At 46.2% G+C, this 23,708-nt stretch overlaps 17 protein-coding genes across 17 annotated transcripts; 8 read left to right on the forward strand and 9 right to left on the reverse strand.

The window, feature by feature from the left end:
• Positions 1 to 9: 9 nt before the first annotated feature.
• KL911_000653 (uncharacterized protein) lies at positions 10 to 1,201 on the forward strand (the record flags this gene model as incomplete). The annotated part of the gene is made up of 2 exons (XM_043200931.1): positions 10 to 57; positions 170 to 1,201. The coding sequence occupies 2 exons, from the start codon at positions 10 to 12 to the stop codon at positions 1,199 to 1,201; spliced, it is 1,080 nt and encodes a 359-aa protein (XP_043056217.1).
• Positions 1,202 to 1,332: 131 nt separating this feature from the next.
• Positions 1,333 to 2,175, forward strand: KL911_000654 (uncharacterized protein; the record flags this gene model as incomplete). Its single annotated transcript, XM_043200932.1, has 1 exon — positions 1,333 to 2,175. The coding sequence occupies one exon, from the start codon at positions 1,333 to 1,335 to the stop codon at positions 2,173 to 2,175; it is 843 nt and encodes a 280-aa protein (XP_043056218.1).
• A 58-nt stretch (positions 2,176 to 2,233) lies between these two features.
• On the forward strand, positions 2,234 to 3,037 carry KL911_000655 (uncharacterized protein; the record flags this gene model as incomplete). The annotated part of the gene is made up of 1 exon (XM_043200933.1): positions 2,234 to 3,037. One exon carries the CDS (start codon positions 2,234 to 2,236, stop codon positions 3,035 to 3,037), a length of 804 nt encoding a protein of 267 aa, XP_043056219.1.
• A 206-nt stretch (positions 3,038 to 3,243) lies between these two features.
• Positions 3,244 to 4,335, forward strand: KL911_000656 (uncharacterized protein; the record flags this gene model as incomplete). Its single annotated transcript, XM_043200934.1, has 1 exon — positions 3,244 to 4,335. The coding sequence occupies one exon, from the start codon at positions 3,244 to 3,246 to the stop codon at positions 4,333 to 4,335; it is 1,092 nt and encodes a 363-aa protein (XP_043056220.1).
• A 605-nt stretch (positions 4,336 to 4,940) lies between these two features.
• On the reverse strand, positions 4,941 to 5,234 carry KL911_000657 (uncharacterized protein; the record flags this gene model as incomplete). Its single annotated transcript, XM_043200935.1, has 1 exon — positions 4,941 to 5,234. The coding sequence occupies one exon, from the start codon at positions 5,232 to 5,234 to the stop codon at positions 4,941 to 4,943; it is 294 nt and encodes a 97-aa protein (XP_043056221.1).
• A 206-nt stretch (positions 5,235 to 5,440) lies between these two features.
• Positions 5,441 to 6,103, forward strand: KL911_000658 (uncharacterized protein; the record flags this gene model as incomplete). The annotated part of the gene is made up of 1 exon (XM_043200936.1): positions 5,441 to 6,103. One exon carries the CDS (start codon positions 5,441 to 5,443, stop codon positions 6,101 to 6,103), a length of 663 nt encoding a protein of 220 aa, XP_043056222.1.
• A 205-nt stretch (positions 6,104 to 6,308) lies between these two features.
• KL911_000659 (uncharacterized protein) lies at positions 6,309 to 7,709 on the forward strand (the record flags this gene model as incomplete). Its single annotated transcript, XM_043200937.1, has 1 exon — positions 6,309 to 7,709. The coding sequence occupies one exon, from the start codon at positions 6,309 to 6,311 to the stop codon at positions 7,707 to 7,709; it is 1,401 nt and encodes a 466-aa protein (XP_043056223.1).
• A 34-nt stretch (positions 7,710 to 7,743) lies between these two features.
• Positions 7,744 to 10,827, reverse strand: KL911_000660 (uncharacterized protein; the record flags this gene model as incomplete). The annotated part of the gene is made up of 1 exon (XM_043200939.1): positions 7,744 to 10,827. One exon carries the CDS (start codon positions 10,825 to 10,827, stop codon positions 7,744 to 7,746), a length of 3,084 nt encoding a protein of 1,027 aa, XP_043056224.1.
• Positions 10,828 to 11,047: 220 nt separating this feature from the next.
• KL911_000661 (uncharacterized protein) lies at positions 11,048 to 12,226 on the reverse strand (the record flags this gene model as incomplete). Its single annotated transcript, XM_043200940.1, has 1 exon — positions 11,048 to 12,226. One exon carries the CDS (start codon positions 12,224 to 12,226, stop codon positions 11,048 to 11,050), a length of 1,179 nt encoding a protein of 392 aa, XP_043056225.1.
• Positions 12,227 to 12,482: 256 nt separating this feature from the next.
• Positions 12,483 to 12,911, reverse strand: KL911_000662 (uncharacterized protein; the record flags this gene model as incomplete). Its single annotated transcript, XM_043200941.1, has 1 exon — positions 12,483 to 12,911. One exon carries the CDS (start codon positions 12,909 to 12,911, stop codon positions 12,483 to 12,485), a length of 429 nt encoding a protein of 142 aa, XP_043056226.1.
• A 337-nt stretch (positions 12,912 to 13,248) lies between these two features.
• On the reverse strand, positions 13,249 to 13,641 carry KL911_000663 (uncharacterized protein; the record flags this gene model as incomplete). Its single annotated transcript, XM_043200942.1, has 1 exon — positions 13,249 to 13,641. One exon carries the CDS (start codon positions 13,639 to 13,641, stop codon positions 13,249 to 13,251), a length of 393 nt encoding a protein of 130 aa, XP_043056227.1.
• A 929-nt stretch (positions 13,642 to 14,570) lies between these two features.
• On the reverse strand, positions 14,571 to 14,993 carry KL911_000664 (uncharacterized protein; the record flags this gene model as incomplete). Its single annotated transcript, XM_043200943.1, has 1 exon — positions 14,571 to 14,993. The coding sequence occupies one exon, from the start codon at positions 14,991 to 14,993 to the stop codon at positions 14,571 to 14,573; it is 423 nt and encodes a 140-aa protein (XP_043056228.1).
• A 296-nt stretch (positions 14,994 to 15,289) lies between these two features.
• On the reverse strand, positions 15,290 to 16,309 carry KL911_000665 (uncharacterized protein; the record flags this gene model as incomplete). Its single annotated transcript, XM_043200944.1, has 1 exon — positions 15,290 to 16,309. The coding sequence occupies one exon, from the start codon at positions 16,307 to 16,309 to the stop codon at positions 15,290 to 15,292; it is 1,020 nt and encodes a 339-aa protein (XP_043056229.1).
• Positions 16,310 to 16,361: 52 nt separating this feature from the next.
• KL911_000666 (uncharacterized protein) lies at positions 16,362 to 16,748 on the reverse strand (the record flags this gene model as incomplete). The annotated part of the gene is made up of 1 exon (XM_043200945.1): positions 16,362 to 16,748. The coding sequence occupies one exon, from the start codon at positions 16,746 to 16,748 to the stop codon at positions 16,362 to 16,364; it is 387 nt and encodes a 128-aa protein (XP_043056230.1).
• A 434-nt stretch (positions 16,749 to 17,182) lies between these two features.
• On the forward strand, positions 17,183 to 19,102 carry KL911_000667 (uncharacterized protein; the record flags this gene model as incomplete). Its single annotated transcript, XM_043200946.1, has 1 exon — positions 17,183 to 19,102. The coding sequence occupies one exon, from the start codon at positions 17,183 to 17,185 to the stop codon at positions 19,100 to 19,102; it is 1,920 nt and encodes a 639-aa protein (XP_043056231.1).
• A 21-nt stretch (positions 19,103 to 19,123) lies between these two features.
• On the reverse strand, positions 19,124 to 21,565 carry KL911_000668 (DNA replication licensing factor MCM7; the record flags this gene model as incomplete). The annotated part of the gene is made up of 1 exon (XM_043200947.1): positions 19,124 to 21,565. The coding sequence occupies one exon, from the start codon at positions 21,563 to 21,565 to the stop codon at positions 19,124 to 19,126; it is 2,442 nt and encodes an 813-aa protein (XP_043056232.1).
• A 448-nt stretch (positions 21,566 to 22,013) lies between these two features.
• KL911_000669 (uncharacterized protein) lies at positions 22,014 to 23,645 on the forward strand (the record flags this gene model as incomplete). The annotated part of the gene is made up of 1 exon (XM_043200948.1): positions 22,014 to 23,645. The coding sequence occupies one exon, from the start codon at positions 22,014 to 22,016 to the stop codon at positions 23,643 to 23,645; it is 1,632 nt and encodes a 543-aa protein (XP_043056233.1).
• Positions 23,646 to 23,708: the final 63 nt, after the last annotated feature.

The raw sequence follows: 23,708 nt of genomic DNA on the forward strand, positions 1-23,708 counted from the left end.
TCATTAATAATGGCTAAGATTTACTACGCCTCGAGAACGGCACCCGTGAACATTGCTGTATGTATGGCCTAGCTTTTGATGCTAACGTCAGACCCTCAAATACTGGGGAAAAAGAGACAAGGACCTGAACCTCCCGACGAACTCGTCGATCAGCGTTACCTTGTCGCAGAAAGACCTGAGGACTCTCACCACTGCCTCCTGTTCTGAAGGTTTCGAAAGAGACGAACTGTGGCTAAATGGCCAACCCCATTCTCTGGACACGCCGAGAACCCAACAGTGTCTGCGCGATCTCAGAAAACACAGAGAGGAACTCGAAGCTCAGGATGGATCTCTCCCAAAACTCAGCAAAATGCACCTGCACATTGTCAGCGAGAACAACTTCCCGACAGCCGCGGGTCTGGCATCATCTGCAGCCGGATTTGCAGCATTGATCTCGGCTGTTGCAAAACTTTATGAGCTCCCTCAGAGTGCCTCTGACCTCAGCAAGATTGCAAGAAAGGGTTCTGGCTCGGCGTGCAGATCGCTCTTTGGAGGATACGTGGCCTGGGAGATGGGAGAGTTAGAGAACGGCGAGGACTCCAAGGCTGTGGAAGTGGCTCCGCTGAGTCATTGGCCAGACATGAAGGCATGTATTCTGGTGGTTTCTGACGATAAAAAGGACGTTCCTAGTACAAGCGGTATGCAACTGACCGTCAAGACGTCATCATTGTTTCAACACCGTGTCGAAAAGGTTGTTCCGCAGAGATTTGAAGAAATGAAAAAATCCATCAGGGAGAAGAACTTCCCGTTGTTTGCCGAGCTGACCATGAAAGACTCCAATTCGTTCCATGCGACATGCCTAGACTCCTACCCTCCAATCTTCTACTTGAACGACACGTCTAAAAAAATCATCAAGCTCATCAACCTACTGAACGAGTCTGCCGGAAAAATAATTGCAGCTTATACGTTCGACGCAGGACCTAATGCCGTGATCTACTACGAGCAGAAAAACGAGTCGAGAGTTCTAGGCCTACTCCATGCTCTATTCAAGTCTGTTGATGGATGGCAAAAGATTGACCCCGAGACCCTGACTCCTCCATCCATTGAGTTGGATCCAACATGGGGGTCGGGCGTTTCCAGAGTTATTTTGACCGAGGTTGGTGCAGGCCCACAGGACTCGGATGAGGTGTTGATCAATGTGGAAACAGGGTTACCGAAATAAGGAAACGAAATTGTTTCTTAGCTTTGCTAGCATATATTACCATAGATTAGATTTGCTGTTTTTCCACTATAAATTGCACTACATATCGCAATTAAAAATTTCGAGATAAATTTTCTTATCCAATTCCCGTCATGTTGTCAAAGCTAGTGAAGCTCAACAATGGTTCCTATCTCCCATACATGGGATTGGGCACTTGGGAACTTACGAACGCCACCGAAGTCGTCAAGGAAGCCCTGAAAATTGGATATCGCCTAATCGATACCGCAGTCTTATACGGTAACGAGAAGGAGTGCGCTCAGGGCGTGCTGGAATGGATGAAGGAGGACCCGGAACACAATAGAAGAGAACATGTTTGCTATATCACTAAGCTGTGGACAAATCAGCACGGCTACCAAAACGCCAAAAAAGCAATCAAAGGGTGTTTGGAGCAGATCGATGGCCTGAAATATATTGACTTGCTCCTGATTCATGCTCCTACACAGGGCAAGAAAATGAGACTCGAAACATATCAGGCCATGCAGGAGGCGGTTGATGAGGGTGTTGTGAAATCAATTGGTGTGTCCAACTACGGCATTGACCATCTGAAGGAGCTCTTATCCTGGCCAGGTCTCAAATACAAACCTGTGGCCAACGAGATCGAGGTTTCTCCGTGGTGCATGAGACAAGAACTCTGCAACTTTTGCCGCGCAAACGACATCGCCGTTATCGCATATGCACCATTTTCTCATGCGAACCGCATCAACGACCCTGATGCCGTTGCAATTGCCAAGAAGAAAGGCGTCACCCCTGCGCAGGTTCTCGTTAGATGGTCTATTCAAAAAGGTTACATTCCTATCCCTAAAACTAAGAATTTAGACAGATTGGCCACCAACTTTGATGTCCTCTCGTTCGAACTGTCAGATGTGGAGATGAAAACACTCGATCACCCAGACGTTCACGATCCTTCCGACTGGGAGGTCACCACATGTCCATGATATATGTATATCTTACGTAAGCCATCCAGAAGAAAAATTAACTTACGAAAAACATTTAATGTCGGACAACGAGCTGGGCCTGGATGGAGGTTTATTTGAGGAACCTGAGACATTCAGACCCCCTAGGCCTGAAGCACACTATCAGATGTATACGAGGGTGCATAAGCAGGCGCATCCTGAAATAGACAGGATCAATCTTCGACTTGTTGGAAAATCGCCGCTCTGGGGACATCTGCTGTGGAACGCAGGTATTTACACGGCAAACTATCTTGAAGGGCACGCACAGAAGCTAGTTAGAGACAAGAATGTTGTAGAATTTGGCTCTGCCGCTGCTCTTCCGTCCTTGCTGTGTTCTATCAACGGTGCTAGAAAAGTGGTAGCTACAGACTATCCAGATCCTGATCTGCTAGAGAATATACAGATCAACGTGGACAGTCTCGCAGATAAGGAGCTGACCAGCAGGATTGTCGTGCAAGGGTTCATCTGGGGCAACGATACGCAGGAAATCAAAAATACACTTGACAGCACGGCAGACTTGATCATCATGAGCGATCTGGTTTTCAACCACTCAGAACATCACAAGCTGCTCAAATCTGCAAAAGAGCTGATAACACCGCTACGAGATCCATCTGAGCCTAGAAGCGGCGGGAAGTGTCTTGTTGTCTGGTCTCCACATAGACCCAAACCGCAGATGGTGGAAAATGACTTCAGGTTTTTCACTGACGCCGAGGAGCTTTTTGACTTCGATGTCGAGTTCGTCGAGATGGTACACTGGGATCATCCTATGTTCCCTGAGGACCCTCCCGAGACAGAGGAGATCCGCAAGCGTGTGTACTGCTACATATTGCATCCGACCTGGTAAGCTTCCATAGCTTATGTAAGTTCCGAAAATAAAAATTTGTCTCCTGTTCATTCAGGCGGTGGTTCCCAAAACGGAAAAGTAATTGAAGTTGAAGAAAAATAAACCAGCCATCTACGACACGAGAAGAAGTGATTGTCGATTTATTAGACTTTTGATTGATCTCAACCAAAATAAGCAATCGTCGGAATTGGATCTAGTGCAGAAAGATGAGGTCTCCAGAACACCAGACTGAGCCTCAGCAGCCATCGACACCGCCAAGCGGGACGCGAACAGCAGGCAGTAATAGATACCTCAAGACGCCCGTTAGCACACATCAAACCAAACATCATCCGCACACGCCATATACTCCCCATCATCTTCCCAGAAAACAAGCTGTGGCAGCGTCTCCCGTTGCCCATCACACACGTGGACAGCAGCAATTACAAACACCAGACCAGACGCCAAGGATCGGCCGACGTAAAGACCTGACGGATGCAATAGCCTCAAAAATTGGCGAGCCGAGCGTACTTTTCCCGCTGGCGCCCTCAACGGTTGGCTCTGGACGCAAGTCGCACGTTGGCGGGCCCAGACTAGAGAATGCCAGGCTTGATCTCAGCAAATCTTACAAGATCGATCTGGAAGAGGACCTACAGTTTTCGTCAGACGAAGAGGGAGAAAACCTCCCGCGGAGACTGGACAAAGTCACCAAGAAGCTCGACTTCAAAATCGATGAATTTGCTGTGCCGTCAACCCCTGCCAAACAGGTCATGACGGAGGAACAGGCCTACAATATGCACATTGCTCCGCAGCGGCCCGTTTCGGGCGACGACGACGAGCGATTTGTGTTGCGAGCCACTATGAACAACCCGTTCCTGGAGAGCGGAGAGCCAAGGGCCCCGAGAGAGACGACGGATTATTCTCGTTTCGAGGAGGAGGTGGAGCTGGTCAACAACAAAACAGGGGAGAAGATAGTTCGCAAATTGACCGACTATGAAAAATCCATCAAAGCACGCCGCTTGGATTTCAGCAGTGCTCTTCTTGAAGACGAGGCTCCCCAAACACCTCGTAATAACGTGACACCGGAACCTTTCAAGCAACACGTGTGGGAAGATGAGAGCGAGGACAGAGAAACAATACGAAAGGAGAAGATCAAAAATCCCTTTCGCGGGCCGTCCCTATCATCTGCAAGATCACAATCACCACGCAAAACAGATCAAGGTTATCTGAAATATGTGGACAAGACCGGTAAGGCAGTGCGGGAGCTTGTGGACGAAGAGCCTCCAATAAGACCGCGCAAATTAAGATTTGACACAGATTAGGAAGGTCACATAATGTATATTATGTATAATAGAGGGTGTCAGAGCCACAAGAATATATTTGGGTACGTTTTTGGAGAACTTCGTGAGCCGTATGAGATCACCGTTTCACACTGCAAAACTGAGATCACGTTTTGAGGCTTTGAAATCTTCAGCAACAAGCAAAATTCATGCGGGGGTTGCTTGTAAACAGTCGTTGTAGGTACACGGCTAACGTGATAGTCGTCCGTTTGATGTGGTCATGTTGCTGTCAACATAACTCCCCCAGCACCAGCAAGCCTTATTTCCGCGGCTGTTTCCACGGATCACAGAGGATCAATAAGTTTGCGTCCCAAGCCGGAAGTCTGGCGGGGCGGCTTTTTTTTTAGGAAGCTCTGCCTGCAATGGCGATCGGGGAGCGAACCAACAGATTATTTGCTCTCGCCCACAAAATACTGTCGCCCCTTAGCGCTAGACACACTGTGTATGTCAAAGGGGTGCTCGCTAATTTGCGTCCTAGTGCTCCAATGTGGATTGTTTCAAGTTGGCATGGTGGGCAGCAAAGTACAGGGGCAGGCTGATTTGTAGTATTCCGATCGCCGGAGGGCGGCGAGCCGCTCCCCCCCGCCCTATTTCCACTTGAAGTTACATCTAGTGTCGTTCGTGTGAGAATCATTTGTAATTTCAAGGCCTTGCGTTGTCGACGACTGGCCCCAAGTTGATCTTATAACGCTTGTTTCTCGGTGTCTCAACGCTATGCTACCTCCTGTCTTGGCAGGCTGCCATTCTGAGGTGCCAAACAAGTTGTGCGTGTCTTGTGATGAATGTAGTCTTACACCTGTGACGGTTATTTCGCATATGCACTTACATGCTGCGATAATTGTCTCCCACAAGAACTGATTAGCATTACATAATCCGTACATTGTTAATTTGCTTTTGTCCCGACAATAAAAATGTATAAAAGACTTGTAGGAAGCACCACTATTCAATTGTCTACTTGCAAGATCTGCACTATGGAATTAATTGAGTGCTGTTATTGTTAAGCTCCATTTATTAGATTGCCAGATTCCACTTCAAACCAGCTGCTGCCAATAATTCAAGGCTTCCTCTATTTGAGCAGACCTCATAGATGGACCTCTTTGACCAGTACAGAATCTTTTCAAATGAGCCGGAGTCAGAGTTTCCGTTAGGAGACATTGATTACGGTTTTGATTTTGTCTCGTACTCTGATAAGAACGGTTTTGAGCTGCCAGCGCAGGACGCGGAGCAAACTGACCAGCGCCAGCCAGATCCATTTGACTCTCCTGCTCTTACCATTGCGAGTGCAGAATCCACGCAGATATCCTCCTACTCGTTCGACAAGCAATGGGCGTTCAAGCCTCTGGAAGGTTTTGAACAGCTCAGCCAGAACTGGGAAATCGATAGGACGGTTTCTTTGTCATCCGCCGAGATCGAGCACAATTACCTCAACCTTCCACCTGGTGAGGATGTGGAAATTCAGAAGGCCGATTTTGTATCCGCCTCAAATCCGACTGTCATCAAGGAAAAAATCATTGAGAAGAGGAAAAGACTTAGTTTTGATAGCAGAAAACTAGGTAGTATCGAGTCTGAGACCAAGGGTTCTCTGCACACAAGAAGACCTTCACTATCTCCTGTGAAGAGTTTCAGATACCGTTCCAAATCTCTAATTGGAACATCTTCTAATTCGGGCTCCCCTACCAATCCATTCTACAAGCCACCGGACATTCTGTGGAAGTACTGCGACCTGAGCTCTAGTAGTCGGAGAAAATAGACATTGAGACACATTCTCTTTCTCGCCAGGTGTGCTACGCATTTTAGGGTTAACGATTTGCTTTCGTCTTAATTTAGTTTTTGCAACTCGAAACAGTAAATTTCCCCGTCTCATATGAGCTTTCATTTTTATCTTCAGCAGCCGTTTTAGGCAAGAGAAATCTCATTGCGAATTTTATTTCTATACCCTAGTGTTTACTGATGGCATGAGTTCTCCGCCGAGACAGACGCATTTACGGTCACCAGTGATCCTCCTAAAGTCACCTGTTCTCCCGGGGGGAGTGATCCGGTCGCCAAGACCCAAGGACTCTCATGTCGATCTCCCCAGCGAGCAGGTAATTGAGGATGTCGTGGATATCATCAAAACAGAGGAGCGCAGAAACTGGCTCAGGGGACTCCTCTATCTGTTCCTGACTGTGGCAACCTGGGTGTTTGGACTACAGCTGACGAACAATGTTCTAAAGGGGGACTCGTATCAGCACCCCTTATTTGTGGCATACGTAAATGGGGGTCTTTTTGTTATATTTGGGATCAAGCCCGCGTTCAAAAGCCTGATAAAGGCTTGTACAGCCTCCGAGCCTAGGCTCGACGATTCTGTGTTCAACTCATACGATTCTTGCGGTTCTTCAAGTATAATTCTCCACGCTCCTTCCAAGCAGCTCTCGCTCAAGGAATTGATAATTGTTGCGGTCCAGGCTGGTCTTATTTATTATGCAAACGCTGCCTTGAGCGCAATTGCACTACAGTATACAAGCGCATCCAACCAAACGATTCTCACGACCACAAGCTCCGTCTTTACGCTTCTTCTCAGTTATCTATGTGGCGTCGACACATTGTCCCTGGGCAAGGTAGTTTCCGTCCTGGCAAGTATCGCAGGAATATGTCTGATAACCTTTAACAGCTTGGCATCTTCTCAATCCGCATCCCCCAACCCAATATTGGGGAATTGCATTGCTCTTTGTGGGACGTTTCTTTATTCTTGCTACTTAGTCCTTTTAAGAGTGAAGATAGGCAAAGAGACAAGCCCAGACAACGAAAGGCTCATATTTGGTCTTTTGGGACTGAGTATTCTCATATTGGCGTGTCCTCTGCTTCTGTTCGCAAGCTTCCTTGGGTTCGAAAAACTCTCTCTTCCAGATAGCTCTACGATCTTCTGGATTGTCTTCATTGGAGGGCTTTTCAACTGTCTCTCGGACTATTTTTCGATCTTGGCAACCTTGTTGACTTCTCCGCTGATCACGTCGTTGTCGCTTTCCACCGCAATTCCCGTCAACATGATTTGCGACTCTGTATTCTACAAAGTGAAGAGCACATCAGCTAGATACTATCTTGGCATTATCCTAATTTTCTCTTCCTTTGTCTTTGCCAATCTGTCCAACGAGGACGAAGTGGTGCAGGAGGCTATCGAGGAGGCCATTGAAGAGGCTATTCAGAACGACGAAATGCTTTCTCCATTCTTGTCGCCTTATCTGCAACAGCAAGGTCGCGTAGACGACGTACCAAGAATGAACATCAACACCTCGCAAAGAACGGGTCCTCCCGCGCAGGTGGTAGTTGCAGGCGGACACAACCACAGGTACTTCATCAGAGAAATTCCACCAATTTGAATTCTATCATTCATTCCAATATACATCTATTAATCTACCACAACTTCACAAGGCCGTTCCAATCATTTCTCTTGCGGCGATTCCAGTAGCTGTGCTCCCCTTCAATGAAGCTCCAGTCGTAATCGCCCTCGCCAGTTTTCTTGAAAAATGCCGGTACATGCACAGCGTCTGTCCCGTCTGTGTTTTTTCTTCTCTTCCTCTGTTCTTCCTCTAAATGCTGCTTTAGCTTCTCTGCCTCATCAACAGCACCGTTCTCGTATTTGCGCTGGTCTGGACGCAGTCTTGAGTCTGTCGGTGCACAGCCCTCGTCTATCTCGGTAATCTGGTTAAGACTGGCCGCGAACTCGGTGAATCCATACTTTTTTTGATAATCTGGCACCAAGTTTCCAACTCTCCACAAGCATTCGCCAGTATCTGTGTATCTAAGACTGTGTGTCCACGTACCAACCACTTCTTTTGGAAGCTTCTTGCCTGCATTATCGTAGGCTTTGATAGTCAGCTCCTCAGAACGTCCGGAAAACATTCCAGATGCCTTGAAATTCACAATTGCTTTATAGCCGCTACTGCAACTGACAGTAACGGGCGCACAAGGTTCTGAGTACTTCTCGCCAGCGATGAGGTTCTTAAGAAGAGTCGTAGGCTGACTCCATTTGTAAATCTCGCCGTTTCTAAATCTCAAGGTCAGCTCTCCAATTATGGAGACTTCGGCAGACTTTCCGCCATATTTCTGTTGAGGCGAGAGGACGTGGTCAATGGTCCAGTCCTTTGAATCCACATGTGCAGCAACTATGAATGGTCTATGAACGAGTTTCTCGGCAATTAGTCTGATCCCCAAGTCATTTCTCACAAGCTCAAAAGTTTCACCGAGAAGTGGGTTGAATGGCTTTCTAACGCTCCTGATTTTGACCCTCAACGAGGAGAGATAGCTCACGGCAAAGGCCGCAATCAGTAGCACCCTCTGGCCGCAGTCCGCGGCTTTCATTGCGTCTGTCAACAGATGTGTGTACTCAAAGCTTTCTGAGTACTTCTGTAAGAAGGAGAGAGGCTCGTTGGCTGAAACTGGCATCGATATGGACGACAAGTCCTTTCCGATGTTTTTCCTCAAAAACCCGATCAAGGACGGAGGATCGCAGGAGCTCTCCTTTATATCCTTTCTATATTGCACAGACTTCCCTAATTCCAAAGGATAAAGGTCCTCTCGAGCAGGAAATCGTCTTCCAGCTTTGATCACCGTTTCTTTTTGATCGCTGTCGTCTTCATCCGACGAAGACGTTGAGTTCGAAAGATTGTTATCCATTGCGAGCCCAAAAGGCGGCTTGTCAAATATATTCGACATGCTGGCATCGTCGTATTTGTTCTCGCATTCGCTATCGTCCTCGTCAGTGGAGTGGACCAAATAGACAGAACGGTTCATTTCATCAATGTATTCTTGCGCATCAAAAAATTCTTGGGAAAATACAGAGGTGGTAGCTGTGTTTGTCCTTGTAAGGGTTCTTCTCGATGGAGATTGCGGAGGCCTACTAAATCCCCTATTAGTTTCCGTGTTGACCAGCAACATATATTGAATTTGCAATTCTCTGATTTCAGAAACCAAGCTGTCATATAGAGATCCGCCGTGCAACGAGGCTGTGGCCGAACCAGTTATGCTTTCCTGGTCCAGCTGATCGTCACTCTGCTCTTTTTTATTTTTCTTGCGGAAGAATGAACCTCTTCTATCCATGCTTACTTTCCTCTGCTGCTTTGCCTGCGCTTGAAGATTTTCCGCCATCTCCTTAATCTGTGAAATTTTTTGCTCAACGAGCTTGTACTGAGGATTTATCACTGAAAGTGTTCTCCCCACCCGAATTTCATCATCAAGAGTAGCTCCGTTGTGATCCTCCTGGGCCTCTATGGGAGAAGGAGCCGATAGGAATGCATCGTGCTCCGGAATGTCCATTTGCCGTATGAGCTTGTTTTGCCTTTTGATGAAGTTGAAGGCCTGAACCCAGATCTTGAAATCTTCCTGGTTCATTGCTTTCAAAATCCACTGTTCAATCCCAGAATCTAGAAACATCATTAACTGCTTCGGATCGGCTGAGATGACAACGTTTCTGATGAACATATTACCACGGACATGATTCGTGACGTCGTTGAAGTAGTAGTCCAGCACTCCGTACTTGAAATTGAGAACGAAGTATCTTCTGGCAAAGCTTTTTGCTCCTCCCCGTCTGCGTTTCTTCTTGAGCAAAAATCCCTGGAGGTACTGTCCACCTTTTACCCTCAAGAGTGATACGTTCTTCGACTTGGAGGCTATCTCATTTTCGGGGACGCTGAATTTCACATGATTCTGTAGGGGCGCAGAGACAACGGAAGCCTTTCCATTGACTACTCCGCCGCTTGTATGTCCAACAGGCGCACTGGCAGTCTCAAGCCGTCTTGTCACCTCCCTCTCGTCCACCCTCTTTTGTTCGATTATGGGATTCAGCTGGTAGGAAGACGATAGCTGTGGATTTTCAGATGCCTGATACACTAGTCCGTTCATTTCAATGTATTGATTAAACATAATTGTTTTCGCTTTGTGTCTGCTGAAAGTATTGTCGAAGATGAATGCAAAAAGGGACCCAGATCCTACCTCGAATGTTCCTGTAACAAGCTCGTCTCCTTGACACCTTCCGATCCATTCTTTTTTTACCAGGTGTTTATCTAACTTTTCTTCCAAGAGAGTTCGAGAATCGTGGAGAGACGAAAGGCTTTCTGAACGTTTTCTTTTCTCAGAGCTTGTAGATATCGCCGTATCTTGTCTTGGAAGTGGTCCCGTCGATGGTCCATTGGGAGTTAAAGGAGTGTCTGGAGTCTGAGATGCAAGGGACTCGAAAAATTCGCGTAGATTCTGATGCAGCACCCCAAACATCTTGTGTGGGACTTCGTTAACCTCATCGAGGCTCAAATTCTCTGATAGTGTTGTTGAAGAGGAATTTGGAGCTGTCGAAGCAGCTGGGAAGTCTGCTTTGTTATATTCGTAAATTCCAAAGTTAACAGATCGTTTCAACGGTTTTAGTTCCCATTTCACAACTGAATTGTCCGGAGCTTTGACCCACTTGATAGTGAACGACTTTGCTCGCACCTCGAAGTTCTCCATGGCGAGGCAGACAGTTGTTCTTTGCTTCTTGGCAAATTTCTATGTGCAAATGACAACTTTATAATCGTGTGTTATGGATTATTTTTTTTTAAACAGTACAAAATTCCCCACCGGCCCGGTAGGTACGATACGGCGTACGGACCTGATAAAATTATCCCGCCCCTCGGCTAGCATTTTTTATTTTCCTGTCTAGGAAGAAACAGGTAGAGTATACACTTGCTCAATGCTTCTTTTTCTGCAGCTGAGCTCGCTTTTGGGCACTCAGGTCGTCGGCAAAGGCAATAAGGAGCACGCAATTGCAGACAAAGAACAAACAGCTGCTGACCCAGATGCCTGTAGTGAAAATGTCCGGTTTACCTAGGAATTCCAGTTGGTAAGCGTTCCAGAGCCATAGCGCCTGGGTTGCAATCCATGCCACAAGCAGGAAAGCAGTCTTAGTAATATTAATGGTCGAATTGGCCGTGTAGATCGGCAAAAAGCACAAACACCAGATGAAATACTGCGACGTGATCACTTTGTTGAAGGTGATGAATGCAAACGTTTGGACAAAGAAGCAGCCAACTAGGTCGATATTGGCTAGCTTTAAAGGTATGAGCACCATTGAAAGACCCAATTGAGGGAGAAAGGCCAGTTTTTCAACGTGGACTCCGTACTTCTGGAAAAGTGGTAGCGAGGAAAATCCCTGGTAGGACGAGAAATATAACGTCAAATTGTAAACCGAAAAGTTATGGCGATGGTCTAACCGACTCAAGTGGTACAAATATGCCTCCTGGAGATACTCGTCACCGTAAATGTGGTACATGAGAGCTGTAAGAACCCCAAAGCCAAGTGCAGTTGTCAGCACAAAGACTATTCTTGCTCTGGTAACAGGCCGGTACCATGGCTGCGATTTGTCGATGGTCAGAAGGATTGATGGGATGTATATGAGTGGATAGATTTTGAGGTGGACAGCCAAGCCCAGGAACAGGCCTGCAATAGCATATTGACTGCTAAGAGAAAATGTCGTGACCAGCATGACCACTATGGTCAACACACTTTCTGAGCTTCCCCGGGTACTTATTGTGGCCACCACTGGGTTCCAAAGCCACAGGATGCTCCATGATTTGTTTTTTTTAGCCCTGTCTAAAAGTTTGATGACGAGGTACCCTGTCACGAGGTCACAGAGAACGAAAAGGACTTTTCCGTACTCGAACCAGTAAGTGGTTGGAAGAAGAAGCCATGCCAACAGCGGCGTGTATCTGTATGTGTCTCTTGCGTAAGGCGATTGGCCATTGAACACGAATTTGGCAGCGTCGGTGAAGACAAAGTAGTCTATGTCCGTGTACGGAAGATCCATATATGCGTCCTGGTAGATCCCGAAAAGCAGAAACCCTACCCTCATGGCCAGGGAGGTGGCCATGAGAGTTGTTGTCGACAGCCTCGGCAAGTAATTAGCCACTATCAAGGGCATAAAGATAAATGGAGAAAAATATACAAAATTGATCTACAATTGTTTGCACACTATAACTAGCAGAATGAATGAGAAAAGCCATCTCGCTCTGTGAAGTGGCAGCATTTTCCCTTATTGCTCTTATAGTTCGTCAATTTGACATTCTCTTATTATACCTCTACAACACTCGAAACGACCATTGTATTATGATTTTGATGTCCACCATTTACAATCTTCTACCTCTTCTACCACCCTTCTTTCTGGTGGAGTCGGATGGAATAGGAGTCACATCTTCGATTCTGCCAATCTTCAGTCCAGATCTGGCCAGAGCTCTGAGAGCAGATTGTCCACCTGGACCTGGGGTTTTGCTTCTGGTACCACCGGTGGCTCTCATTTTGACGTGGACAGCAGTGATTCCGACCTCTCTGCATTTCACAGCAACGTCTTGAGCAGCCAACATGGCAGCGTATGGGGAGGACTCGTCTCTGTCGGCTTTGACTTTCATACCACCAGTAGCTCTGGCGATGGTTTCTCTTCCTGAAAGATCGGTAACGTGAACAAAGGTATCGTTGGTGGAAGCATAGATGTGCGCAACACCAAACACTTCGCTGGAGCCTCTAGCTTGAGGGCCGAGAGTAACGTTTTCAGCAGCCATGATGATTCTATTGAGAGCTTGATATTTTTTCCACACCTAAAATTTTCATTCGCGAGGTGGTGGCAGTGTGAGAACGCAGTCACGAGTATTAACTCCACCTTACACCATGGCCTGTCTGCTCGACGGCCCCCTTCCCCATCGCTATAGCCACAGCGGGGCGATATCGAGATTCATGCCCAAGGCCGCAAGTCGTCGTGCCTAGTTTCCATTGTGCCTACTGGAGCCAGTTCTCTGTCGAGAGATGACTCATCTTGCCTTTGCTACCGCTTTGCAACCATAGGCATCACATTCTACTCTTCGATTTTAATCAATGACTTTATTACTCTAATATACCTGTCTAGTAAACGAAACCGAGAATCTTACCAGAGACGTGCTTTCTCTTGGCTTCCTCGTGGTCCATGATACCAGCAGAAGTGGTCAAAATAACGTAACCAAACTGTCTGGCTGGCAACAGGTTGTCAGTCCATCTCTCGATGTCCTTAATCTTGACGTTGAATCTTGGAGAGATGACACCACACTTGTTGAGTCTACCGTTCAGTTGGATGACAATCTTTCCGGATCTGTGGTCATCGATGTATTCGAATTCTCCAATGTAACCGTGTTTTTGCATCACAGTAAGGAACTTGATGATCACCTTAGAAGAAGGTCTGATCAAAACCTGTCTTTTACCTGTCTTCTCGGCGTTGTTGATAGCGTTAAGAGCGTCAGCCAAAACGGAGGTTCTAGTCATGATGGTATAGTTATAGATTTGTAAATTTTTCAAATCTGAAGAGTTGGTGCAAAGATGTGGCTTTCTGTGTGCAGAGTTTCTTGTGACTGCTTTTTTTTATTGTCCGTTTCCAGGGATTCCTACTCTGTGCACCACTGCTGAACTTTTTTGCTTGAAAAAGACTTTTAATAGCTAAAACATATTAAGATGCCTGTATGTATTATTCAACTCACCAAGGAGCTTGCCAACCGCAAATGCTCCGTATTCATCGTCATTACTAACTGTTAGTCTCACAAATCTTTCAAAACCAAGCAGAAGCTTGCTAAGGCTCAGAACCAAAACAGACCATTGCCTCAATGGATCAGACTGAGAACCAACAACAAGATCAGATGGAACGCTAAGAGAAGACACTGGAAGAGAACTAAGCTTAACATCTAAGTGGAGTTGTGTGTATGCATTAATACTGATTAGAATGATTTGAGGTGGTACTCAACTATAACATGAGTAGTAGTAGCTAGAAGTCATACGAACCACTGCTGAGACTCGAAACGTAGGATCTTTCGCATTGTGATTGAAATTATACGTCCCATTCTACGCCAGAGTTGACAAGTGAGGGTCGAGATTCATCTATATATATAAAATACAGACAGACTCTAGCTAATTTTTTTCTTAACTTACTTTTATTCTCCCAACAAAGGAGAGCAGATGGATTTGCGTTCTTTGGTTGGGATCTGCTTTCTATGATGACGAAAAACCGCAATAGTCAAGCTTAGATAGTATATGAGCGTTGCGATGACTTAAAATTCTGGGTCTTCTTTCGACTGAGAAAGCACGGACGTAAAAGTACCATGAACGTAAACCATACTGCCTTTACATAGTTATAGCTCTGTATTTCTACGCAGTTTATGTTCGCTCCATATACTGCTGCAATGTTTATACTATCTACCCGTTCAAACCGACTCCTCAAAGACCGTTTCAATAGGTTTCTCCATCAAACTGGCATGAGACAACACAGTAACGGCGGAAGTACCAATCAGCCACATCATAGTACTAATCGGCGACGCAAGGAATCCAAGTGGGACAGCAATGACGGCCAGTCCCGTGTAAAGCTGTGATGTAGTGAGTCTTCCTATAGGTAACTCCAAGTCCCTGCCTTTCAACTTCGAGATGAAATAGATACCGAACCCGGTGAACCCAAGAACAAAAAGAAGCAACGCATTTGTCACCAGCGCGTACACCGACAGTAGAAGAACGATGGCGATGTAGTTGGCTTGGAAATAAGGCAAATTATAGCTGACTCTTTGCTGGATTTCGCCAAAGTTTTGAGGCTTGGAAAATCTTCTATAGTCCAGGAACTCCTGGGGAGGCCTCATCGAGGAGAACTTGTTCTGAACACTAGCGATCTGTTGCTAAAGGTTAATAAAACTGGAATCAAACACTCACCTTAACGCTCTCAATGCTCAGGTTGTCAGCAAAATTCGTCAGCTAAATCGGTTAGTATGTTGATCTCGCAGACTCTGACACTCACCGGCTGGTATTGAAGCTGGGACAGAAAGTTCGACATCGCGTTTTGGTGTTGATGATTAGATGTTTATACACGTAATTGCCAAATTTAATTTGGCTCGGCCGGGTAGCGCGTACTACGTTCCTTGAGCGCGTAATGTTACGGTCACGTGACCTGGATCTGGACCACTTCTCCCTGCGATGTGTGCCAGACACCGTTCAGCCTGAAGCCTCTCTCGGAACCCAATCCTATCTGATTGCTCACAATTGGTGTCTTCGAGCCAGTAGGCCGGTAATTCTGTTGTTCCGTGGAGCACTCTAACACTATAGATTTCTTATTTCTGTCAAACTGCACAGCCGTTTCTGGTTGGTGTTGGAAAAGCTTTAGCTTTTTGTGGTCTAAGGAACCAACATGCCGGTCTAAAACCAGATATCCTTGTTTTTCGCCCCATCCTAAACCTCCCACTGTAATTCTATGATAGGATTCCATGTAGTCTGGAACTTGCGGTCCGTCATACAATTTAAAAAAGAGAGAATTCTTCGACTTCTGTAGATGCTCATTCTCAATGAGATACTGGGATGCAGGAATCATGTTAATCGTTTTTATCATATTCCCTTCATGTTCTGTGACAATGTATTCTTGTGCTGGGTTTTTTTCCAGCGGTAGCTCCACCAAGCAATTCGAATAATTAAAATGGGAGGATTTAATATATGGAAGCTGCACTTTTAGATGAGAAAGATTCTTCCAGTTGTGAGGGTTTTCGCTGTCAACAAAGAAACAAGTAGCCGGCAATGTGTTCTGGAACATTGTATGTGCCAATGGTAGTACAACATCGGATCCGTGGAGTTCTAGCTCTACGGTTCCTGATTGCGGGGTCCACTTATCTTTTGAGGGTTCAAACTGCTCGCAGTGATGGATGAGCATGTTGTCCTCGAACCAGCACTCGGAGACAGCGTCTCTCGAGTTCAGAATGGAGTCAACGCAAAAGAAGACCAACTGCAACGAGGGAACTGATCGATTAAGTCTGATCAACCCATCGATCGATGCCTCAAGCTGCGATGCCGTGGATGTCATGAGTAGTGACGTGTGTCCTCTAGGAGGCGAAAGAATCACCTTTGGCGGGTTTTGGACCGTCAGCGCACTAAAGGTTCTTCTGAAAGCCGTTCCTATAAGGCGATTAAACATTGAGAAAGTTTTTTACTTTTGTTACTCCACTAGTATTAGTCTCATATACCAACTATTTAAGCTTCTTCTTTGGTCTCAGTTGGTTGCTGTGACCACACTTTCTCTTTCTGCAGTTGGTAGCTCTTGGTGGGAGTCTGGCGTAACACTTTCTGCAAATAGCTTTTTCACAGTTGTATTTGGAAGCCAAAGCCTTAAGAGATGGTTCAATGATACCACCTCTCAGTCTCAGGACCAAGTGCAAAGTGGACTCTTTTTGGATGTTGTAGTCGGAAAGGGTTCTGCCGTCCTCGAGTTGCTTACCGGCGAAGATCAGTCTCTGCTGGTCAGGAGGAATTCCTTCCTTGTCTTGGATCTTGGATTTGACGTTGTCGATAGTGTCGGAAGACTCGACTTCCAAGGTGATGGTCTTTCCGGTCAAGGTCTTGACGAAAATCTGCATATTGACCTATATGTTAGCCTCTGATGAACAGTGGGTTGACCTATCAAACGCAAGGATTATCAATGCTAGTAATGTCTGTATAATCCGTCAACGCCACCAGTATGTTTAGGCACTTACTATACCGTTGGATAATATCTAATTTTCTCAGGAAAATTTTCAAACATTTGGTAAGAGCTCCTTGCCCTTTCTATGGTCACGTGCAGCTATATTTGCTTCTTTCAATTTTTTGTGTTCGGCACATACGGACGGATGCCGTAATTTTGTGATTTATGCGCGGCTGGCGAACCCTGTCGCGTCGATAGACCTGTCCCGTCCTAATAAACGGCACACAAATTGTATTGTTTGAATAATAGTTTATGCCTATTAGGCCGATCGGCACGTATTGGAGGTACATAAAGCACACCATTCCCCAACGGTTTTTATCTTCTTGCAACATGTCGACGAATTATCCTAATATTAGCCCAAAACTATGGTCCATTATCGCTCCTCATGTGCCTAAGTCGTCACCGGAGCAAGACCCCTCTACCTTATCATCTTATCATGAGTTCAAGGTGGAGAAGTCAATCCTCGATTTGAAGGTTAAGTTCTACGACAAGATTCTGGATGGATCTGTAATTTACATAATGAAACCTCTGGTCGATACCAAAGTCCTAGTTCTGGATACTGCCCATCTCAAAATCAAAAACGTGAGAATCAACGATGCCATCCAGTCTTTTGAGCTGAAACCAACCGATGGGCCTTTAGGCGTTCCGCTCTACGTCAGCTACGACTTCAGGGCCGGCGATGGTTTCAAGCTTGAAATCTCCTACGAAACGACCAAAAATGGTACCGCCCTGCAATGGCTCGAGCCACCGCAGACTGACGGCAAGAAGCTTCCATACTTGTTCTCCCAATGCGAGGCTATCCATGCTCGCTCTTTTTTCCCGTGCTTTGATACTCCCTCGGTCAAAAGTCCGTTTGAGTTCAATATCCAATCCTCTCTGCCGGTGTTGATGTCAGGTTTGTTGTCTAAGAAAACTCCTTTGGAAGACGGGAGCACCCTCTATAACTTTTACCAACCGGTTCCAATTCCATCATACCTGTGTTCCATTGCTTCTGGAGACTTGAAAGATGCACCAATAGGTCCTCGCTCCAGGGTTTGGACTGAACCCAGCTTTTTGGAAGACTGTCAAAACGAGTTCAAGGACGATACCGAAAATTTCATCAAGACTGCCGAGAGTCTTGTTTTCGAGTATGAGTGGAAGGACTACGATGTTTTAGTGCTTCCTCAGTCGATGCCCTTTGGTGGCATGGAGCATCCGAACTGCACTTTCGCCACTCCAACCTTGATTTCTGGTGACAAAGAGAATGTCGATGTCATTGCGCACGAATTGAGTCACAGTTGGGCAGGTAATCTTGTAACAAATGGCTCCTTTGAACACTTCTGGCTCAATGAGGGATGGACTGTCTATTTGGAACGTAGGATCCTGGAAAGATTGCATGGTGAAAAGCATAGACATTTTAGTTCCATCATTGGATGGACTGACCTGGAAAATTCAATAGCTGCTATGGGCAGCGCTGCTTCGAAATACAGCAAGCTGGTGCTTAATTTGAAGCACGGTGATGATCCAGACGATTCTTTCAGCACAGTTCCTTACGAAAAAGGCTTCAATCTGTTGTTCCACATTGAACAGACCCTTGGCAGCAAGGAAGCATTCGATCCTTTCATCAAGCATTACTTCAAGAAGTTCAAATACAAGTCATTGGATACGTACCAGTTCTTAGATACTCTTTATGAGTTTTATTCCGATAAGAAGGATCTACTGGATACCATTGACTGGGAGACCTGGTTGTACGCTCCGGGTTTGCCTCCAAAACCGAACTTCGACACCACTCTCGCTGACGAGTGTTTCTCGCTCGCAGGCAGATGGATTAAGGTGATCAGTAGTTCGCCTAGTTCGCTGGAGTCGAACTTTTCACCGTCTGATATCGAGAATTTCACATCGAACCAGAATGGAGTCTTTCTAGACAAGCTTGTTTCTTATCAGAATCAAGATGGATTCGATTGGAGCTCCAAAAATGGCCAAAAGGCGATTGGAGTCATGAAAAAGAAATACACAAAGTATGAGAATTCCAGCAACGCTGAGGTTCTTTTCAGGTGGTTCCGACTGTTGCTAACGGCCCAAATTCAATCTGAATACCAGAAACTGGCCGACTGGCTGGGTACTGTTGGTAGAATGAAATTTGTTAGGCCAGGATATGTGCTGCTTAACGAGGCGGACAGGGAGCTGGCCGTGGCTACCTTCAAAAAATATGAGCAAAGCTATCATCCAATATGCAAGGCCATGGTGATGAAAGATCTCGGCCTAAACTAAATATTTAATTTTATTGATAAATTAGAACATTTCGATATCCTCGTCGTCGACGTTTCCAATAATCGCGAGGTTCTCGCCGTCATCCACCACCTGCCAAACAGAAAGCGCTTGGTAGCGGTAAATACACTCGTTAAACAAATTCTCGGTGAAACCTTTTCCCAAACAAGAGTCTCTAAGCAGCGACATCGGCACCAGCTTATTGCCGTTATGAGCAATATAATCGTGAACCTTTTCCTTGATAAGGTTGAAGATTTTGGCTGTTGGTGACTCCTCCAATTCCGCAGCTTCGTCTTGATACAACGACTGCTTGGCTGCATTCATAAGTCTCAAGGCCTCGTCCACATCCTGGATAACCACCTCATTACTGAATCTGACTCTTGCAAGAGCCAGAGAGAGTCTGAGCACTGCCAGCAGTGTTCTCGGAGTTGTATGGCTGAAATATTTTTTGGAATTTTCGATCATCTTGCTTTCCTTTCTCATTTTGATGTACGCTTGGACCACGTAATCGCTGACCTCTTTAGTGACAACAGGTCTGAATCTTCTGGCCATGGAGATAAACTGTCTCATGGTGGACGAATCAATCGGGTTTACGCCAAACTCTGGTGGCTTATTGTGCATGTGAACGTAAGCAACGTGCTCTGCCAGTTTCTCATCGTCTTCTCTGCTAGGACGGTCCAAGATAAGGAACAGCACATCAAATCTCGACAGAAGCGCGGCAGGAAGGTTGATATTCTCGTTGGGCGACAATTTCGTGTTGTATCTACCGTAAAGCGGGTTAGCAGCGGCAAGAATCGAGGCCCTGGCATTCAAAGTCGTGGTAATTCCTGCTTTCGAGATGGAAATCGTCTGTTGCTCCATCACCTCATGGATAGCTGTTCTGTCTCCCTCCTCCATCTTATCGAACTCATCGATACAACAGATACCATTATCGGCCAGCACCAGAGCACCACCTTCAAGCACCATTTCGTCTGTAATAGGATCTCTCATCACGGCAGCAGTCAAACCCACTCCTGAAGAACCCTTACCAGTAGTGTAGACGCCGCGGGGAGCAATGGTGGATATAGACTTCAGCAATTGAGACTTAGCCACACCAGGGTCACCCATCAATAAAATGTTGATATCACCTCTTATTCTCATACCGTCTCCTATTTCTTTCGGCGAAGCACCCACCAAAAGCAAAAGCAGAGCTTTTTTGACGTCTGTGTGGCCGAAAATCTCCGGTGCAATGGAGTTGGCTAGTCTCTCATACACGTTGCCTTGGGACGTAATTTCAAGGATTTTCTGCTCTACTTCGGGAGTGAGGCCCAAAAACTCGTATTTGCGTTTGTGCTGTTTCACAAACTGAGCTTCCAAATAGGTCTCGGTCAAAAGACCAGCTCTAAGAGCACGGAATCCTGTGTACGGAGCAGGCAGGAATATACCAGTCACGTCCACAATGTCACCCGGGTTCATAGACCGCACCAAGTCACCGTTGACATGAATCGAAAGGGTTCTTGGAATGTGTCCCACTGGCACTTGGTTGGCCAGTTCCTGTATCTTGACATCTTGGAACGCAGAAAATTTTGAGGCTCTTGTACTTGGAAACAACTTTCCTCTATGTTGATTACTTATGCACCTTTCCGACGTGCATTCCGTAAGCGGTGTGAAGGTTCTGGTGTTGACCTCTTGGAAGATCTCGAATCCGCAGGTATCGCATGTGTATGCAGTAACCTGAACGGTCGGCTTGACATCGCTAACTCTGGTGACGATTCCTCTGACTGTAATTAGTTGGCCTAGATAGGAGCCCTTGACATCGCGCACAGCCAAGGCCTTACCTCCCTTGGCCGTAACCGTGAGTGGACGGAAGTAGATACAGTAGCGTCTGGTCAGTTGAGGAGGGAAGAGATTAGGCGTGTCCACATTTCTGAGCTCCTCTTGTTCCTCGCCTAGTTGCGTTTCAGCAAGCTCTTCATGGTGCTCGTTTTCAATTCGTGCGTTACGCAGCTTTCGCTGGTGAATGATGACGTCCAGCACGTCGTCTTTATGCGAGATATTCACGGTCGGAAGAGGCATGATCTCGTCCACCACTTGCGAAAACAACTCAACGTAATGGTACGTGTTCTTGATGATCAACTCTGCCAGACCGCGGGGCAGCGATTGAGACACGTTTTGCGCGATATTTTGTGTGTCCTCGTATAGTTTGATGTCGTCCAGATCGATATATAAAGTAGTGATTTCTCTATTTGCAATCTTCTGGAGAAGGTTCATGTATTTAGGGCCCTGCCCAATCTCGCTATCATCCATTTGGACGTCATCAATCTGATAGTCATATATTCCGTCATCAGGTTGAACGTTTGAGGTGGATTTGAAATGAAGAAAGAAATCCTTAATCTGCGACCTAATCTCAGAATACTTAAAGTTGAGATCGATAGTGGGCAGAATCGAGTTGATCCCTGATGTCGATCCTGGCGCAACGGTAGCCATGTTGTCAAAATTTCAGAACAGGGAGAACAAGGGGAGGGTGGAAAAAAGCTGAAGGAGACTTGAAACTTTTATGTTTCCTTTCTGGGAATAATTGTCTTTCGCGTCAGGCTGCCTTGTGATCAAGGGGATTACCCTGCTTCCATGACCTAAAATGCACAGCGGGCTAGATTTTCTTTCTCTGCGGGGTTACCCTCCCCTCCCCTTCTGACCGCAAACATCACGCTCGGGCAATAAGCCGCCGCACCAGCCAATCACAGGCAGCATCCGGTGTGCATACCGAAAAATGTACCACCACCCTGGCACCTATTCGGTGAAAATCCCGACTCAAGAAAATTCGAGATTTCTACGGAGTAGTAGATACTGATAGAGACCATTCCTGCAGATTGCAATATAAATAATACGTATTTTCTCCTCAAGAAAACATCAACATATTCGTTTTATATCAAGAATGTCAGATCCAGCCAAACAAGACGAGATATCCTCTAGTAATGTGGATGCCCTTGATTACTCGTCCAAAGACAGTCAGTCTGATATGATCGCTATGGATAGCGCCAAGCCTACACCTCTGGTTGTGGTTCTTGTTTGTCTTGCTTCGATCTCAGGGTTTATGTTTGGTTACGATACGGGATACATCTCTTCCGCTCTTGTTTCTATTGGAACCGATTTGGGCAAGACCCTGACCTACGGTGAGGAAGAGTTTATCACCGCCGCTACTTCTCTGGGTGCTCTTATCACCGCAGTAGTTGCAGGTCCATTGGCAGATATCTTCGGCAGAAAACCTGTCCTGATGTTCTCGAATGCTCTCTTTATTGCCGGCGCTATTATCCAATGCGCTGCTCAAACCGTTTGGACTATGATTTCAGGTAGATTTGTTATGGGTTTTGGTGTTGGTGTTGGCTCACTCATCGCTCCTCTATTTATCTCAGAGCTCGCGCCTTCTAGATTCAGGGGACGCCTCGTTATCCTCAACTGTATGGGTATCACCAGTGGTCAACTTATTGCCTACGCTATTGGTGCAGGATTGACCCACGTCAACAATGGCTGGAGAATACAGGTCGGACTTTCCATGGTGCCTCCAGCTATTCAACTTGCAGCTTTCCTGTTCTTGCCAGATACCCCAAGATATTTGATTTCCAAGAACAAGCTGGAAAAGGCTGCCAAGGTTATTGCCAGAACGCACCATGGCGCCACTACTACTCTCATCCAAAAGAAGATCGCCGAAATTCAAAGCATCAACTCTTCTTTGGAGGGAAAGAACGTGTGGCAGAGAACATGGAACGGTATCAAGCAAATCCACAGCGTGCCGTCAAACTTCAGAGCGCTCATCATCGCTTGCGGTTTGCAAGGTATTCAGCAGTTCACTGGTTTCAATTCTCTCATGTACTTCTCCGCCACTATTTTCAAGGCCATTGGTTTCAACAACTCCACTGCTGTGTCCATCATCGTCTCTGGTACTAACTTCCTCATGACCTTTGTTGCATTTTTCATCATCGACAGAGTGGGCCGTAGGAAGATCCTGCTGTTCTCTCTTCCAGTCATGATGATTGCTATGATAGTTTGTGCCATTGGTTTCCATTATGTCGACCTCAAGTTTGAACACCACCGTGTCAAGATTGAAGGAGGTGTCAGTAACTGGGGCTATGTGATCATGGTGTTTATGATCGTGTATGTGGCTGCATACGCTATTGGCAGTGGTAATGTCCCATGGCAACAGTCCGAGCTTTTCCCTCAAAACGTTAGAGGTACTGGTGCGTCTTACGCTACTGCAACCAACTGGAGTGGTTCTTTGGTCATCTCTGCCACGTTTTTGACCATGCTTGAGAATATCACCCCTACCGGAACTTTTGCATTGTTCGCAGCACTTACTGCTGTATCGATTGTCTTCGTCTACTTCGTTTACCCAGAACTCTCAAATCTGGCATTGGAAGAGACGCAGAACCTGCTTAAAGGAGGGTTCAACATCAAGGAGTCTTTGGCATTGGCCGAGAAGAGAAAGCATCAGAAGCTTTCTCCTGCTGGTTCTATAGACAAGCTTGACTTAGAACATATTGACGAAGTCCAGCGCGTCGAATCTGCATGAGTCTGCGATAGACATCCTTTATGGCAGGGGATTCCTTTGTCACTGTCGCTTCACTTCTACAAC

Source organism: Ogataea haglerorum (genome assembly GCF_019207285.1).
Source record: "Ogataea haglerorum isolate 81-453-3 chromosome Unknown 81-453-3_NODE_2_length_903871_cov_94.662503, whole genome shotgun sequence".
Taxonomy (NCBI): Eukaryota; Fungi; Ascomycota; class Pichiomycetes; order Pichiales; family Pichiaceae; genus Ogataea; species Ogataea haglerorum.